Below are 17,480 nucleotides of genomic sequence, written 5' to 3' on the forward strand. Positions count from 1 at the left end.
GTAGCTCCCTCTGCCTGTGCTTGTGCCTGTGCATAAAGTGGGTGCCTTTCCACCCCAGAGTCAGCCTTTGCTGAGCTTTGCCGTATGCATGACATTATTTGTAGATTAAGCCTTAATTTGTAGATTAAGTCTCTGCCTTAACTGAACCCTCTGGATACCAGCTCCAACCCTAAAAATTAGGTTTTCAATTCCCTCCCTACCCTCTATGTGTAACTAATCTATGGACTGCCTTGTTGCAGGCCTTTGGGGCCGCCAAGAGTTTATATGGTTTTGAGAGGACAGGCTGGTGGAGAGTGGCCAAACACACAGAAAGCCAGTACTGGCTCAGTAAGTCCCTGAGCTGCAAACAGGTAGAAGCTGGGAGGCCTGCCTTCCTCACCCCTTTTTGGCTCTGGGTGATACTGGTCTGTAAGGATCTTGAGTCTTTACGTGCTGAAGCCCTTGCATGCAAAAGTGCTAGTGCACAGCAAAGACACTCGATCCAAGGCCATATGCTGGCATGCTGCCCTTGAAAGAAGCATTGCCACGGAGGTTGTTTCTGTGTGAGTTAATGTTTAGCCCAAGCTCAGGCTTCTCATCCATGGTGAAGGAGGGAGATACGGGACAAGGCATTGCCCAGGAGCAGAAAGCAGCAGCACCCTGTGGCGGGAGATAGCCCACAGTGCTGAGTTTCTCCTCCAGCTTGCAGGCTGCCACCTGCCCCATCAGACACAAGACCATTGCTGATTCTCTTTCCATTTAAGAGCTCACTTTGGTGGCCTGAGCCAAAGCTAGGACTTCTCCAGACATTTCTCAGTGCTAAGAGCAATTCTACAGAACATTAGCTCTGCCTGGCCTTGGGACAGGCCAGGTGCAAAAGGACAAACCACTTTCCCATGCCAGGACCACAATGGTGGAGCTGACATAATTTAATGCCCTCCAGGGTAGTTCCTGGAGCTCAGTGAGGGGCTGCGGGCTGTGCTAAATTGTGAGAATATCCGTGTGTGCTTCCTGCTCAGCCCTGGGAACGCTCCAGAGTGGGAAACAGCACACCAGGATGTGTGGAAGAGGAGATACCACTAACCATGGCGAGCACATGTGGGGCGAGGGGTCCCCTGTCCTGCTGCAGCCGCACACTTGGTTTAGGCACATGGTCCACTCACATTGAGACAGAGTCCTCATTTCTTTTTAACTGGTGGCTTCCCGCAAAGTGTGAAGCCTGGGTTTGAGATTCCAGCTGGTCCATCAGTATCTGCTCTGCTTTTAAGCTTAATTTTCACAATACAGAACCTCTGGCATGTTCTGGTGTCAAGCTGGTAGAAAGGTTTGATGCTTAAGGCAGCATTCAAAGTAAGAAAAATTGTATTTCAAGGTGCCTTGGGAAAAAGTAGCACTCAGCCCAACATCACAGCCCCCTGCTGAAAATACCTTTATTTTTTCCTTTTATAACACCATTTTGTTACGTACAAAATTATCGTTTATGGCAGCATTTTGCAGGTAGGAAAAATTCCAAAAGAAAATTAAAGCCAACTGTTATTTTTTGCTTCATCTTTCAATAATTTAACATTTTTCAACGTGACAAAAGCTCTTGCACACTGGGAAGAGGGGGTGGGGGGGAGACAGGGAGTGCCAATGCTACAAAACTAACAGGACTGCCGGTTCTGGCACTGCCATCACAAGGGTGTTTTAAATCAGTCCCCCAGGCTGGTGGGTTTTGGCGTGGCTCAGCTTCCAGCTTAACCCCTTTGTGCTACCTGCCCCTTACACATGGGCACAGTCACTGCACAGAGCTAGAAATAATGACAGCAGGGGAGGTGTTATATATGATGCTAATTGGGTATAATTAATCAGCAGCTTCCTCCATGAGGCTCCATCCAGACCTTCTATGGGCATGTCAGCCCCTTGTCCTCTGCGGGCTAGGGTGGAGCAGAGTACAGTGCCTGCTGCAGCACTCTTCAGTGCAGGTGTTAAGTGCTGTGCACTGATATAACATATCCCTGAACTAAATCTAATCGAGGATATTGTCTCTGCAAACCCTTCACAGGGTCCCAAGGCTTAAAAAGCTTCTGTCTCATCTCACTCCTTTCTGCAGCTGCTCTCTGCAAGGCAGGACCTGGCTTCCTGGTAGCTGCCCCCAGCCAGGTGAGAGGTGCTTTGTCCATAGCTGCATAGATACCATGAACGTGGCTCCTGCAGCGCAGAGCAGCCACTGCAAGTGCTGGCTCTGCTCTTCCCAGTGGGTTGCTGCAGGTTGCAGTGCTGTATGTGGTTTCATGTGGGACGATGGTGCTCTGCTGTGCTGCTGTCAGGCTCCCCTCTATAGCTAAGTCTGCTGCCCGCAGCAGTAGCTTCCCACTTCTCATTAGTTTTCCCAGCCTGGGAAGAGATGTCCCAGGAAAGAAGGCAGAGAGTGGAGCTCACTCCAGTCACTAAGGACACCCCAGTAGAGACACCAGTCCCAGCCACCCTGTCTTAGACTGGCACCTGGCAGCAAGGCTCGGACATCACTCCTGTGGCTGCTGATTGCTTCTGAAATTCTTTGACTTCAACTCCCTCAGAGGATTTGGTGGGACTGCTCTTGTCAAGGGCTTGCTTTTCCTTCCCCTCTGAGGGGACTGGCAGGCTCCTGCCACACCACCACAGAATCAAAGCAGAGACACCTGAACTGCAGCATCTCACGTGTGGAGAACACCCAGCCTCACAGTCTCGCCATACTCGCTGGCTCAGCCCAGCGCTGCCACTGCTCCCCACTGACCAGTGGGACTGAAGCATGGCGGTGAGCCCACTTTCCCAGGCTCTCTTCAGTAGGACCAGAGTGGTGTTGGCTCAGTGGCTGACCTGGCCAAGGACATCTCCTTTGCCCTTTGATCTTGGGCATTGCTGTCCACTTGCCAAGTTCCTCATCCAGGGTGCAAGGTGGGCTTGTAGTGCTGCCAGGGAACCAGCTAACCCCAAAGCCTGAATGTGAGTTCTGCAGCGATGAAAAGCCTTCTAGGGACATATGCCATCAGTGAAGGCCCTGCAGCTTGGGTCCACACTCGCTCACACAGGCAAGGCCTGTGGGTACACACTGCAAAGATGATGGGAAAGTCCTGGTGCTGTCAGGACCATGTTCCTAGGTGATTCCCCTTTTCATCACCTGGGAAAACGTACCCACATTCACAGGGCTCTCCAGGCACAACCCTGGGGGACCTATGGGTCGCGGTGACAGGGAACTGCGGACACCGATTCGGGGGAAGGAGCGGTGCCCGAGCGCTCAGCTGTGGTTATGGCGGGGCTCTCCCCAGGACTGCAGCAGGGCGAACACCACGCTTCCCACTGCAGACCGGACCCGAGCGCTCTGTACCGCAACCCCCGGCCCCGGGAAGCGCTCCGGACCTCTGCGGGCTCCGGCTCCCGCATCAGAGGGCGGCCCCCGAGCCCCGCTGGCACCTCCCCGATGCGGGCCGCCGCGTGAGGGGCGGGCCGGGGCGGGGTCCGCCGGCGGGCAGAGCTATCTAAACCCGGGTCTGGCACGGCTCGGCTCAGTCCTGCTCCTGTGCGCGCTCCGGGATCCGCGCCGCCGCGGCAGGGTATGAGACCGGTGTCCGCGGGGCCGGGGAGCGGGTGGGCAGAGCTGGCCTGCCTCGGCTCGGCTCGGCTCGGCTCGGCTGCCGTGCTCGCTGCCGGACCCCAGCCGCCAGCGGCAAGGTGCGAGGCCGGAGTGATGGCGAAGGCTGCGTGGCCGGAATGCGGGTGGGTAGGGCCGGCCGCGGCACCTGCGGCAGCCCGGGGGCCTGCAGAGCCCGGCGGCTCGGAGAGCGAGGCGCCTGCCCCCCGCGCTCGGGCTGCCGCAGACCCCTCCGGCCCCTCCCCGCTTTGTGCGGGGCCGCCGCAGCCGCGGGCGCATCGACGGCCGGGGGTTGCGGTGGCCGCGCTGTGCCGCGGGCCTCGGGCATCCCCCGGTGTGCGCGGCGGGAGCGGGGCTTCCCACTTGCCCCGCGGCCACCGGCATCGGGTGCCGCAGCCGGTGCCGGTCGCGCCGTCCCCGGCGGTGTTCCGCAGGTAGCTGCGGAGCGGGGCAGACCGAGAGCCGGCCCCGGCGGGAGCCGCCGCGGTGCGCGGTCGGGGCAAGGAGCAACAGGGCTCCCCGCCGACTCGGGCGGCGGGATTCACGCCGCTCCTCCTGCCGCCAGCCCTGCCCACGGGTGCGCGGCTTGGCGTCTGTGTAACCGCAAGTGGCACAGCGAGAGCCCCGTCCGTGGCCCTGGGCGTGCGAGTGGTTGAATTTGGCCCCTTTGTGCTGGAGTCAAGGGGGTTTTAGGTGCTTGATGTCTGTCCACATCTAGCGCAGACCGCGATGACAGCTACATAAATGACATCTGGGCCATCCTCTCCATCAGCGGGGTCTCCTGGTGCCGGTTCCCCTTTCCGGGCAAGCCCTTGGAAGGGTCTTACTTTCAGGCAGCACAGCTTGGGAGGAACTGTTTCTTGCCGTGGGTCTGGCTTTGCTCCCGCAGCTTTGTCGGGGCCGCTGCGCAGGGATACGTAATGATGACAGCACTTTGCAAACAAGTCTCTGGTGGCCTGGGAAGGCCAGCTATATGCAGTGTGTTGCCGAACACCCATTGTTCACCCTGCAGGGAGTGGTACCCTCCTTGTCTTGCTCTGGAGCATTCTGGCTGTTCAGATTTCCACTCCCCACCCCGTTCACCTTGATACGTGTTTGCTGCAGTCCCTGTGAAGGGAGTTTGCCTGGACAGTTTTATCCTTTTCTGGCCTCTTGGGTGCTCAGGTGAAGTGATTTCTGCACTTGGGGGGAGGTTGGGTGTTGGTTGCCTTCGAAGCCTCCCAGTGCAGGCTCCCCAGTGGGTTAACAAAGGACCAGCCTGTGTAGTCCTGATGCTCCTTTTGTTTTCCCACTGGCTGTGTCGTGTTTGGATCTCTCCTGATTTGATCAGAGATAGGGAGTGACTGCTGGAGACATGAAGGGAGTTCATGTTTTGCTGTGAGCATTTTGGGAAAACCTCGATCAAAGCTGCAGTTGGCAGGATAGGGAGGAGCTGGGTGTTAGAGCAAAGCAGAAAGGAGGTGTTTTCATCCGTGCTGATGTTGTTTGGTGAATTTGCATTATTGCAGACAAGCTATAGCTCCATCAGTGGGAGGTATTTCAAATTAATTCAGTCCATTTGGCCATAGCAACAAATCAAACCCCATCGTCTCCATAGAGGTGCCACAGACCTGAGAAATATGAGGCGCAGGCACTGGAGATGGTTTGAATAAAGAGCCAGACAATTCTGCTGCCTGCACCAGGGCTCTACCCCGAGGTTCCCCCTGACCTCCCTTCCTTGGAAGCAAAACAACTCTGCATGAGGGTGCCGGTTGTGCAGGTCCCAAGGGGGAGGGAGACCACTGCCCTCTGTGGCCGCACCAGCGTGGCTAGCCCCATCGCTCACCTCCATCCCATGGATCAGACTGTGCTGGCTATGTGTGCGCAGCAGATCAGGGCATCTCCAGATGTGGTGGGGTTATCACTTTCTTTTCTCCCCTGGATGATAATATTTGAATGTGTACATGTTTGTTGTTAGTAGCTGAGTAACACTGGATTTTGGGTTGCCTGGCTCTGTGGCAGGTTTCTGTGAGTCTTGTTTTAGGTGGGTTGGCACTGTGCAGGCTGATGGTCTCTGGAACTGTGCCTACGTCAGGTCTGCTCTCCCTTGCCCATGGGCTCTCTGTGCTGCCAGATGTCCAGTTGCTGTACAAAATGTGTTTTGTGAACATACACTTGAGTATGGATCCAGTTCCTGTGATACGAGCTGCAGGTGCCCAGGCACACGGATGCTTCAGTGTTAGACCTGGGGAGAAAGCTGAAGGCTCTAGCAAATTCGAGAAGCAAAGGTGATGCTTTGCAGTGAGAGGCTGCTGCCTCAGAGGCGAGATAAGGTAGACTTTGCACGTGACCTTGCGGGCCGCTCTTATGCTGCGGTCAGTTTGTTGTGTTCTTTGGCACACAGTGGCGGCACAGCATGAAGCCTTCGTTCCACCCTGGTGGGCTCCGATTTCCACAGCAGGGGTTTCAATGGGAAAACTGTTGGAAGGCAAGCTGTGGCAGGGTATGACACGGACCGTCTGTGAAGAAACAGGGTTGGGGGAGACTGACGCAGGTCAGTTCCCCACCATCCCCTCCTGGTTGGCCCAAGGGGACCTCAGCAGAGTTCTGAACCTTCACGGCCAGACCCTATCCTTCACTTTCACAAATAAGCCTTCTCCAAGAGAGTTTGCTTGAATTAAAAAAACCAGACAACCCACTGCCTTATCTGAGTGTTCCTGTATGCCACTTACAAACAGCAGCAGCCTGTTTTGACAACAAAATGTATTCATTTAACAGTATCACAGTTGTCCAGTGGTGTGAGGACTGGGTACTGCTGAGGAGCTCGCTGCTGAACCTCCTGCTCAGACCCAAGGGCACCTGCAAACCCATACCTAGTGAGGCTGGATGGTGGCTGCACCTCCTGGTGCACACAGATGGGCTGTTCTCCTGCTTCCCCGTCAAGAAGACAGGAGTGATGCTGCGGTGAAGTGTTTCACATCTAGTCATTACCTGGCTTCCCTGGAGTGCGCGTTAAGCTGCTCTGGCTACAGAGAGCCAGCTGAGGTGAGCAGCCCGCAGCACGTAACAATTACACTGACGCGCCTCCTGCCTCTCTGCAGGAGAAACAGGAAAGACCTTTAGATCACCCAGGAGGCTGTATGGGCTGAGGGGGTTTGACACGCACGGGGTTATCCTGCCTTGTGAGGAGAAGCCAGACTGGCCTAGTATTTCCAGGGGTTTCCCCACTGCAGTGCTGCAGGCTTGCCAGCAAGTCTCCATTTTGACAATACACCCCGCAGCGCTCCATTAGGGTAATGCTGGTGCTATTTCCAAAGCACTTTGAGATTCGAAATGGGACTCTCTGACCGTGAGCCAAGCAAAGCCCTTTCTAAAGAGTGGAGACATGCTGCTGCATGATGGCATGCAGCTCGAAGCCCTGTTCACTCTTCCCCTGCTGACCTGCTCTATTTCACACAGTTTCGCATTTTCCAATGTGATGCCCGAAGCTTGGCCTCTCTCTGCCTCCTGAGCATCCTTCTGGGCTCTGGCTTGTGCAGGGGGTTCTTCCCGGTCTGGTGAGTCGCTGTGCTCTTTAACTCTGCACCACGAAACATGGACGTTCCTACCTGCAGAGAGGAGGTCTTCTGCACCTGTGACTGCGCCGCCTCTCTCTGTGGGACAAAGTCACAGAGGAAAATGATAAGGAAGACCAAGCAGCAGAAACTCCCAGCCTTTGTGGTAATTTTATTCCTGAGATTGAGACAAAGTCCTTGGAGACTGATTAGATAGCTTCAAGGAAACAGGAGAGGCCAAACTCCATCTTGTTTTTCCTTCTCCAGCTCTGGAAGCTGTGCTTAAACAGGCACAGTTGCAATACTCTTTTGTAAGGAACCTCATATTGATGTTACTGGGAGCACTGCCTGGAAGCATGAATGATGCCAGGAATGACCAGTGTTCCTTGTCATCCTCTGGTTTCTTCCATCCTATCTGCTCACTGAAATGAGCCTGTGCTGGCAACAAAATTGAAGGGTAATAGGTGCAGAGGACCTAGGCAGCTCTTTAATTGCAATAGACAAATACAAGAAGTCAAAGACTGTCTTGCTAACGTCTACTTAAATGTAATTAGTTCACATTATTTTTCTCTGCCATTTTCCCTAATTTAATTTGAATACCAAAATACACGCACAGAGGAACAAAAACAAAATCAGAATAGCATTGCTCCAAGTTCCTGCTCTCAGAATATTCAGCTCCTCCTACATATAGAGGCTCTTTCCCTTACAGCCAGGGAAGATCAGAGTTTCTCTTCTGACCCCTCCTGCCTGTAGTCATGGCTGTAGCTCATGTTTCTCTGAATTTGTGAAGGTCTTGGTGTCAGTAACTGATGCCTGAAGTCTTAATTGAAAAGATCAATTTTGCTAATGATAGCCTGGCATCAACAGCTTCCAGTCGAAATCGATATGAATTCAGTTTTTCACAGTTTCAAAAGTCATGGCATTCACTTAAAAGTTTAACAGGGATTGAAGGGCTTGACTCTGCACCCCCTTGCATCTCTTTGAGGTTCTTGCCCTTGCCGTACATTAAGCCTGTGCAATGGGTGTGATGCAACCTGAAAACGAAGTCTTTGAGCAGAAATACCCAAGCCCTCACTGAGAGAGTAAAAAGCAATAGAGTAAATAGAGTAAAAGCTCAAGTGTAAAGTTGGCACTTATATCTTTCTTGGCATCCAGGTTGTGTTTTGGTGAACTCTTGGTTCCTGTGGACTTGAAAAGATCAGAATCCTCTTGTATCTTCATAGATAATGGATTTTTCAGTCCAGCTGACAAACCAGCATGAGAGCCAGTTGCTGGAGGCAGAAGTTATTATTTGGCAAAATAAGGATGTGGTTGTGTTTTTTTAGCAACAAAGAGGAGGAATTGTGCGAAGAGCATCCCAGGATGATGCATTGCTAGAAACTTGAACAGGATGATCTTCTAAATAATGTCACTCAGTGCAGACAGCAGTGTTCTCTGGAGGTAGTGACATCTCTGAGCCTGCCTTTAGCTGAACAGCAGCCACCTGGCATCCTGCAGAGATTCCTTTCCCTGGTTTGTTGCCCCCAGAGCATCCTGTCTCACCATGTTGGAGAGCATACACTCCTCTTCCCGAGCTCTCTGCGTGTTCTGCTGGACTTTGCTTTTAGAACCCCAAGGTGGTTTTCTTGTTCCCTAGCATGACAACTAACTTTCTCTCCTGTGTTTTGGCTTATGGTCACTGGAGGGGTGACAGTTTGAAGGCAGCAGTCCTCTGAGCCACTTTGGACACTAACTGTAAGTGAAGATGGACTTCTGACTGTGTTGGCTGGAGATCTGGAGCAGAAGGGGTAGGTGACTCACCCCCTTGGAGTCATCCCCTACACAGAGCACTGTGCAGGACCAGTACCTGCCTCTGTGGTAGTGTGTACTGACTGGCTGAGGTCACAAGTTATCAGCCAGACAGGGCCTTAGCAGGATGCTTTGCTTGCCTACCTCCACCTTCAGACATTTTCAGAATTCATGTGGGCCAGACCCTAAGAAACCTAATGTCATGGTTCAAGTCGAGCTGGTAACTCAGAACTACGCAGCCGCTTGCTCACTCCTCCCTTTCCTTCTCTTCCTGCTCCTGGAGGGATGGGGAGGAGAATGGAATGAATGTAACTCCCACAGGCTGAGATAAGAGCAGTTCAGTAACTAAGGTGTAACACAAAACCACTACTGCTACCACCAGTAATAATAATGATAAGGGAAATAACAAGGGAAGAGAGTACAGCTGCTCATCACCCGCCAACCGATACCCAGCCCAACCCGAGCAGTGATCTAGCCCTTCCGGGTAACTGCCCCCAGTTTATATACTGGGCATGACATGCTGTGATATGGAATACCCCTTTGGCTAGTTTTGGTCAGGTGTCCTGTCTCTGCCTCCTCCCAGCTTCCTGTGCCCCTCCTCCCTGGCAGAGCATGAGTCTGAAAAGTCCTTGGTCAGACTAAACATTACTGAGCAACAACTAATAACATTGGCGTTATCAGCGCTGTTCCCAGGCTGGAAGTCAAAACCACAGCACTGCACCAGCTCCTGAGAAGGAGAAAAATGGCTGTTACTGCTGAACTCAGGACACCTAGGACACCTGACTCAGAGGCTGCTTGGACTAGAAGCTAGGGCTGCCGAGTCTCCTACCAGCCTAAATTTGCCTGTGATTCTCTCATGATACTAGAAGTGAAAACCTGGTAATGACATTAGGAGACAATAGTCCAAGAAGTTAAACCAAAGAACCCCATAGCTGAAGTCCACCTGTAAAGTCTACTTTGATTCTACCTTGATCTTTTTAGTGTGAGGTGTCCCTGCCCATGGCAGGGGGGTTGGAACTAGATGATCGTGAGGTCCTTTCCAACCCTAACTATTCTATGATTCTATGATCGCTATCTCCAATGCTTCTTTCCCAACACTCATGCCAAGTATTAAACTTGGGTGAGTGGTAAGAATTTTCTGCTGCCTTATGGGTCCACTGGATGAAGGCAGAATATCAAAGGATGTGCTTGTATATATTGTGCTCATCCCTGCAGCTTCAGAAAGCATTTCAGTAAAGCTCATCTTGCTGTTAGCTTGGGGAATTTTTGACTGTTGAGAGCTTGGTTTTGATGTCCAGCCTTTTGTGGGCTGTTAGTGGAACAGGACTTCTTGAGCTTAACTGAAAACTTGATGTGTGACTGTTTGATGTGTAAAGAGGGAACTGAAGTTGCAATTTCTCTACCTTTTCTTCTTTCAGCTTTGAGAAACCGGTGAAACCAGTCATTACCTTGTGTATGATTTTGTGTATTTCTGAAGTGTTTTCCAGCATCTTACCTATTCTTCCTTGCATTAATGACTCACAATGTGAACTTTTCTGTGGCTTCATGATAGCAACATATTAAAACTAAAATAACAGTGTTTGTACTCTTGTTTCTGCCTGACTTGCAGTCAAGCTTAGTTGTGGGGGGTTGGAAGATTAATGGCACAGACACCATCGTGGCACAAGAAGGCTTTCACACACCTTTCACTGCTGCCTCTGGTGCAACTGATACTGGCAAGTGATTGCACGGTGTCTTAGTTTATAAATGTAAGGGGATGTCTTTCCCAGGAAATTCATATCTCTATTTTAAGCCCTTTCAAAACCTCCTTCCCTTTCTTTGCTTCCATACCTGCCTGTGTCATTATCTGCTGTCCTTCCTGTGCCTCAGTTCCCTGGCGTTGCAGGGTGTCACGCTGAACAGTGGTAGCTCTCAGCCTGCTCCATCCCTCTGTGGGGCTGTTCCCACTTGGTGTCATCTCTGAGCAGCAGCTGGGTGCTCCTCTGGCTCTGAGCCGTCTGCAGAAGTTTCCTGGAGCCTGAAGACTTTCCCTGGTATTGAAGAACCCTAGATGCAGATGTAATTACATGAGCACATATAAGATATCCACAGAAAAATGTGTATTCAGTCAGGTGCAGTGTAGCCCAGTGTGTCCTACCCAGTGCTTTTCTTCTTGCTCTTCTTCACACAGACAGTCTTTGGTTTTGCTGCCTAAGGCATGGAGATTGCGTCCCAAGTTGCCTGGCCTGCATTATATCAGGAGTTCAAATGCTCCTTTAATTCACAGCCAGACTTCAAGGCCCATGCTACCTTTCCTATTCTTATTTTTGTTTTTATTTTCCCTTTCTACTGGCGCTGTGGAAAGATCAGACACTGTCTGGCTACATCTACAATGCATCTGTGCCTTCAATGCCTCATGCAATGCTAGCTTTCTGCAGCTCACTGAGGACCTGGTAGTGCAGAAGACTGGCAGCAGAGGAGCAACTGCTTCTCTAGTAGTTTAGAAAAGTTATGCCTCAAAAGGGATATGACATATGGTAAGATGATGGGATGTAGAGTTCAGATAGGGAGTGATTGTTTCTCTGTTTATCGCTGCCCAGAAACAACAGGATACATATAAACAGTGGAACTCATTGACACAGGATGTCAGTGATGTGGTTCAAGCAAACCCATTAGATGAATCTGCAGGTGGAAAATCCATTAGGGCTGGCTGAGCAGGCAGATAAGCCCTTGGCTCGAAAAGCCCATGAGGCACAGGTGCCCAGACTTGACTCAAAGGCTGAAAGATCAGCTTGTTGGCATCGTATTGGCTGTGCTGGAGAAATAGGAAAGTAGCAGTGCTAGAGAGAGTGAGCCTGTAGCAGGGAGCTCAGCTGGGGTGTGGTGGTTCTGCGTGGGGTGATTTCCAGCTGTAAGGCGTGGAGGAGAGGGAGAATGATCAAAACCTGTACTGGAGGAGATATGCAGAGCCTGTCAGGAGTAAAATACTTGGGGAATAAGCTACTACATGATAGGAGAGGCTGATCTTCATTGATGAGGTGTGAAGAGGGGGACAGGTCACAGAGCAGAGCAGTGATGCTGAACAAAATGGTCAGAGATGGAGGAACATTCAAACCCATTAAAAGAGATCAATACATGGAGGAGAAGAGGTAAAGAAAACGGTGTATCTGAAGACCTGGATGTGAGGCTGGATGTGAGGAAGAAGCCTTTCACAGTAAGGGTGGTGAAACACTGTCACAGGCTGCCCAGAGAGGTGGTGGATGAGCCATCCCTGGAGACATTCAAGGCCAGGCTGGATGTGGTTCTGGGCAACCTGATCTAGTGTATGATGTCCCTGCTCATTGCAGGGGGGGTTAGATTAGATGAGCTTTGGAGGTCCTTTCCAAACACAAACTATTCTATGACTCTAAGGCAGGCAAGGCTGAAGGTCAGGAGAGGGGTATCTATGGAAAAGTGTCTGTGCAGTGCCTGACCTCACCCCTCTGTTAACTATAGCCACATCTACAATCCAAGAGGAGTAGATCTGTGAAGTGAAAGAAGTGGTACCAGGACTTCATATCTTCAGGCATTTTGGATGTTTTAATTTGACTCAGCTGATCCCATTAGCAGATGGAGTGCCCTGGCTTTTGATTCTGGAATGATTTTAGTTTCATCTGCAGTGAATACTGTCTGCATGCTCCATGACTGCTTTGCAGTGCAAACTGGAGTGCAGTAAATGGCAGCAGTAAGGAGATGTGCTTCAAAAACATGCTTCCAGTCGGAACCAAACACTACTGCTGCACTTGCACCAACGGATTCGGTTCAGAATGATGCCACTGATTTCCAAGATACTTTGCATTTGCCAAGCCCACAGGGTGAATAAATGGGCACAGAATCTCATTTCCCTGGCAAAGAAGGCATTGGTAGTCCTCCCACTTAGTTAGCATTAGTCAAAGACAGGCTAAGAACTGAAAAGAGCATAACTGAACCTGCTGTTGCTGCTCTAAATGGTGAATTGATTTAAAACTTGTGGTGCTGCAAGAAAGCATTGGCTGTTGTGTCTGTAGCACTTGCCTTTGCTGTGCTCTTTTGCTGGTTTGTCATGCATGAGATAAATGGGGCCTGCTGTTAGCTGAAGTGCTTTAAGAGTTTTTCTAGAGAGCAGAGCAATGCCAATTCTGATTTAATCAGCCAGTTAAAGGGAAAACCCTCAATTGCAATCATAAAGCAATTCCACAGGCACTGTATGGTTGCTGGAGAGCTCTCCACATTCTGCTGTTCTGTGGGTCCTTGAGTGTTTTTTGCAGGCAGATGATGCTGCAAGGGAGATGAAAGAACTCTGCAGCTATGGACTGCAGAGAAGACCTGATGCTGCCTGCCACCTTTCAAGGAACAAGATCCTGCTGTCATTGCTCCCAGAAGGATGGGGACCGCTTTCCTTTGCTCCATGGCTTATGAGTGGGAAACCCGCAGCTGGTTCTTGTCTAGTCTATGGTTGTAGGTATCTGTGTCTTTTGCTGCCAAACCGATTTACTAGCAGTGTGATACAACTCCTGTAAGGGTGGTTACAGAGCCAGACTCTTCCTGGTAGTTACAGAGTGTGACAAGGAGAAAAGGACGCAAGCTGCAGCTGGAGGGAAGTAGGTCAGACGTGAGAGAAAGCTGCATCTCCTGGCACCAGGCTGGTGGAGCTCCTCATCTTGGGTTCTGAAGGCTCCACATCTGCCCTGATTTAGAGCTACGGGCAGGTTGGTTGTGAGGCTGTCCTGGAGACTCCCAGAGATGAATGAGGTCCCCTCGGCTGTGTTCTCGCATCCGTGCTTGTGCTCTCCAACCCAGACAGTCAGAGCTGGGTCAGTGCCCGGCTCTGTGTTAGGTTCCATTTTCACCTGGTTGATCAGACTCCGTTTTCCCAGGTAGCTTCAGAGATGAGATCCTAAGGCCAGGCTTGCGCTTGCTCGACAGAATCCTATCACATCCTGCAAGTGTTCTAACCTGGGTGGTCTGGGCAGTGCACAAACCTTCAGTCCTGGGAGTGCCGTTACATCGAATCACATTAGAAGTTAAGGGCTACATCTTAGACATTCAAGTGTAGCTTACAAACTTTCACAAAACTCAGGGGAAACACCTGCGCTTGGTGTATTTCCACTGCCTTGCCGCCCTGCTGGCCACTTCACTTTTCCTAACATACCTGTGTCCCGGTGGCAGCCACAGCTCCTCTGCTAGGCAGAAGAGTTTGGGAAGAACCCTGGCTAGCCCATTGGACCCCATTTGGGCTTCTGTGGGCAACTAATTAAAGTCTTGGGATACTCTCAAGATAGCCAGTGCCACCCCCCCCCCCCCCCCGCCAGTAAATCTCAGCTTTTCTGCAAGGAAAGCCTTCTGTACAGTAGCGTTTAGCAGAGACACCCAATCTGCCAGATGTCTGCAGTCATACTTAAACATCATGATAAAGAGCAGTAGGACCAAACATCCCTATCTTCCCAAAGCACGTGGTCGGCTACTGAGACCCAGCTTCAGCTTTTGAATGGGGAGCTGAACTTTTTTTTCCTGAAACTCAGAATCTGGCTTGGCCTTGAATAGCAGGAGGCTTCTTCCTATGAAATAGGAGAGTGAAAGCGTGGTGCTCTGGTTTCAGGAGAAACTGCTGAGCTTGCAGAAGGTCAGGCTATGAGCTTTTTGAGTCTGCCTTTCTAACAAGAAACGTGTCAATGTCTCTTAAAGTTTGTGCATTTCACCACTTCCTCTTTCCAATGAGTTTTTTGCAGTGTGTGGGGTGGAGGAGGCCTCCAGTTTTGATTGTTCTTTGAACCAGGATTGTTGTATTTGCTTTTCTTTCGTAACAGAGCAGGATCTTGCCAGGGTAGAAGAGCTCTGTAAGGTGGAATTTGCCCTCCCATTGAATTCAGAGGCACATTATACTCACAAGGAAGTTGATAAGCAATAATATTTTCTTTGCTGCCCTGGTAACTGGCAGAGTGAAAGAGGGTATTGTCTCTGGAGAATGTAGGCAGGGCCTTACCTTTCTGCCGGAGTACACAGGCTATCTTGGAAAGCTGCAGGTGATCCAGGGAAAGGAGGAGCTTGCTCTCCAATGAGGCTGAGGTGGCCCCATCCTTTGCTTCAGTCACACTGCTCCCTGCCCTTCCTGGGAGCTGTGATAAGCCTGATGAAACTGAGTTGAGTTTTGGCATCATTTTGGGTCTCACTTGCCTCTCCCACTGCCCTGACCCACTACTGTGTTTCTTAAAGGCCGTGTTGCCTTAAGCCTTGATTTGTGTCCTCAATGCATCACCTTTCTGCCAGAGCTTGCGGAGTAGGGGCACCCGCATGAAGCTGATATGGGACATGTGGTGAAGGGGGAGTCTGGACTTGTCAGAAAATGGTGCTGTCACTGAGTGAAAGCATCCCTGGAGGATTCCCCTGTCCCCAGGGGAATACAAATGCGTGGTCAATACAAAAATCAGAACAAGATGACTTTGTATTGACTGAGCACAATGTTCTCCACACTCATTGCAGGGTGGGCCATGCTCTTCACCTGGATTTCTGCTGATGTTGGCTTAAAAGTATTCACGGAGTAACTTCCGCAGCCTGGGGCATGTGTGTGCAGTGAGGTGGTGGTTCACTCCCTGAGCCTCAGTGAGGTGTGAACCTGCAGGAAGTGCAGCTCCAGGCGCCACTGGCAGCGGGACAGTGATGGTGCCGCAGGAGCCTCAGGCTCCCTTGCTCCAGGGTAAATTACTTGGGTTGCTCTTGGGAAGAGCAATGCTTGTCTGGCCACTGCAGGAAAGTCCGAGGTCTGGCAACAGACCCCTACATGGGCACCTCCCAGCCCCTGGGCTTCCTAAGCAACCTGAAGGCTCCCGGCCAGCTTTATGCCTCTCAAGAGAGGAAGACCAGCCCCCCATGAGTTTCAGTAAAGGTAAAGTCAACCTCTGCTCCTGATTTGCAGCAGCTCCCTGCAATGGCTCAGGCTAGAGAGCAAGAGAGCTACTCGTCAGTTGAAGGCTGTGGGGTTCTGGTGGGCAACAAGTTTGACCAGTCACCTAGGTCACTTTGCAAGCCCTGCAGCCTGGGCTTCTCCACACGAATGTGGGCAGACAGGTTTCCCATAGAGGCTGTGGGATCTCTGTCCCTGTTGGACTTCCAAACTCAGCTGGAAAGTCTGAGCAACATGACCTGCCCTTGCAGTGGGCTTTCCCAGGGGGTGAGGGTAGGACTTGGGACCTCCAGAAGTGCCTTCTGGCCTAATTTTTTCTTGTGTTTCTGTATGCTTTATTGTTTTAATTTCTTCTTGCTCCTCCCGCTTGTCCCAGGGGAGGCTCAAGTACACATTGTCAGGCTTGGGAGGGACCCCGGCAGTAAAGAATGGGTGACAATTCAGCCAGTACTTCGTGATGTGGCCTCACTGTACAATGTTCTGGGGATGCCTACCCAAAATACAGTCTTGGGCTCCTCATTAGCCCAGGTGATAGCAGAGACTGCTTCTTAAGAGCTGCCTGAGGCTGCGGTCTCTGACACCTTTTCTCCTTGCTTTCTTCCCTGCTCCTGGCTGTTGCCGCTGGCTGTGCTGGGATGACCCAGTTAAAAATAGCCTGGCTGGGCTATTTTATAGCTTCCTCGTCCATCTCCCTGCTGTGCCCGCGTGACAGAAGAGCGCAGCCATGCAGTAATACTGGGTGGCGGGGATGCGGCAATACCGCGAGCAGGTGTCACCATCAGGGAGTTTCTGTGCTGGACCCCGCTGGGCATTGCTGCCTGCCTTGGGGTGTGCACTGTGGTTTCAGCTTTGACTGAGTACAAATGCAGCTGGGAAGCTCAGCCAGGATGGCCACTGCTTTTTTGCTGTCTCAACCAATCTTGCCTTGTGGAGAGGGCTCTTGTTTCACTCCTAGCAGCCCAGGCCTGTCCAGACATACATGTCTAAAGTTATTTTAAGGTTCACAATAGTTGGTGTATCTTCTAACAGGAACAAAATTTGCACAATGTGTTTTTTGCCAAGTTTGGGGCTTTGGTGTGTCCTTGCTCCTTGGTGGGCTGCTTCGGGTTCTCTTGCTAGAAGGATGCTCTGAGAAGACGTGGTGTCAGCTAGTGGTGATGTTTGTGGTGTGCAGGGTGGCAATGGAATGCTGACATCTTGCTGTTTACAGGCCAAGTTTTCATGCAGTGTTTGCCTCCCTGAGCACAAGCTGACACCTGGGGGAGGCAAAAGTACAGATGATGCCTGTGTCAGCAGAGGAGCTGCTATCCCACCTCTCCTAAGGCTGTGGCCACCATGTAAGCTCTCCTAAGGCTGTGGCCACCTCTGTAAGTTCTGACCTACTGCTAGCATGGGCGAAGGTCTGCCATGCCTTCTCCCAGAGACACGTGTGAGAGCTCATGTCCTGCCCCAGCTAGTGTGCGCTGAAAACAAGGGGCAAGAGGGGCTGCTGTGCCTGCTCAGAGAAAGGTTTGGGCCTCATTGTTTTGTGGATGAGGGAATCCACTTATTTCCATCTTGAGTGACAACTTCACCCCCTGCTTCACATCCTCTGCATTTGCGCAATGTTTATACTACAGGCAGAGGTGTTTTTCACAACCAGCTTTCCAGGGCACTATATTTAAGTATGTTT

General features: G+C 51.3%; 1 protein-coding gene across 3 annotated transcripts in view; it reads left to right on the forward strand.

The window, feature by feature from the left end:
- Positions 1-3,471: 3,471 nt before the first annotated feature.
- CORO2A (coronin 2A) overlaps positions 3,472-17,480 on the forward strand; it is a 50,532-nt gene continuing 36,523 nt past the window's right edge. The window contains exon 1 of one of the 3 annotated variants that reach the window (XM_065662922.1): positions 3,472-3,551. Coding sequence is in view for 1 of the 3 variants with exons in the window: in XM_065662921.1 (XP_065518993.1) it covers positions 3,709-3,714 (6 nt within the window). In the remaining 2 variants the exon portion in view is untranslated. Of the gene's footprint in view, positions 3,552-3,630; positions 3,715-6,460; positions 6,614-17,480 lie in introns of those variants that run through there. The other 2 variants (XM_065662921.1, XM_065662920.1) reach the window with 2 other exon arrangements.

Source organism: Lathamus discolor, chromosome Z, assembly GCF_037157495.1.
Source record: "Lathamus discolor isolate bLatDis1 chromosome Z, bLatDis1.hap1, whole genome shotgun sequence".
Taxonomy (NCBI): domain Eukaryota; kingdom Metazoa; phylum Chordata; class Aves; order Psittaciformes; family Psittacidae; genus Lathamus; species Lathamus discolor.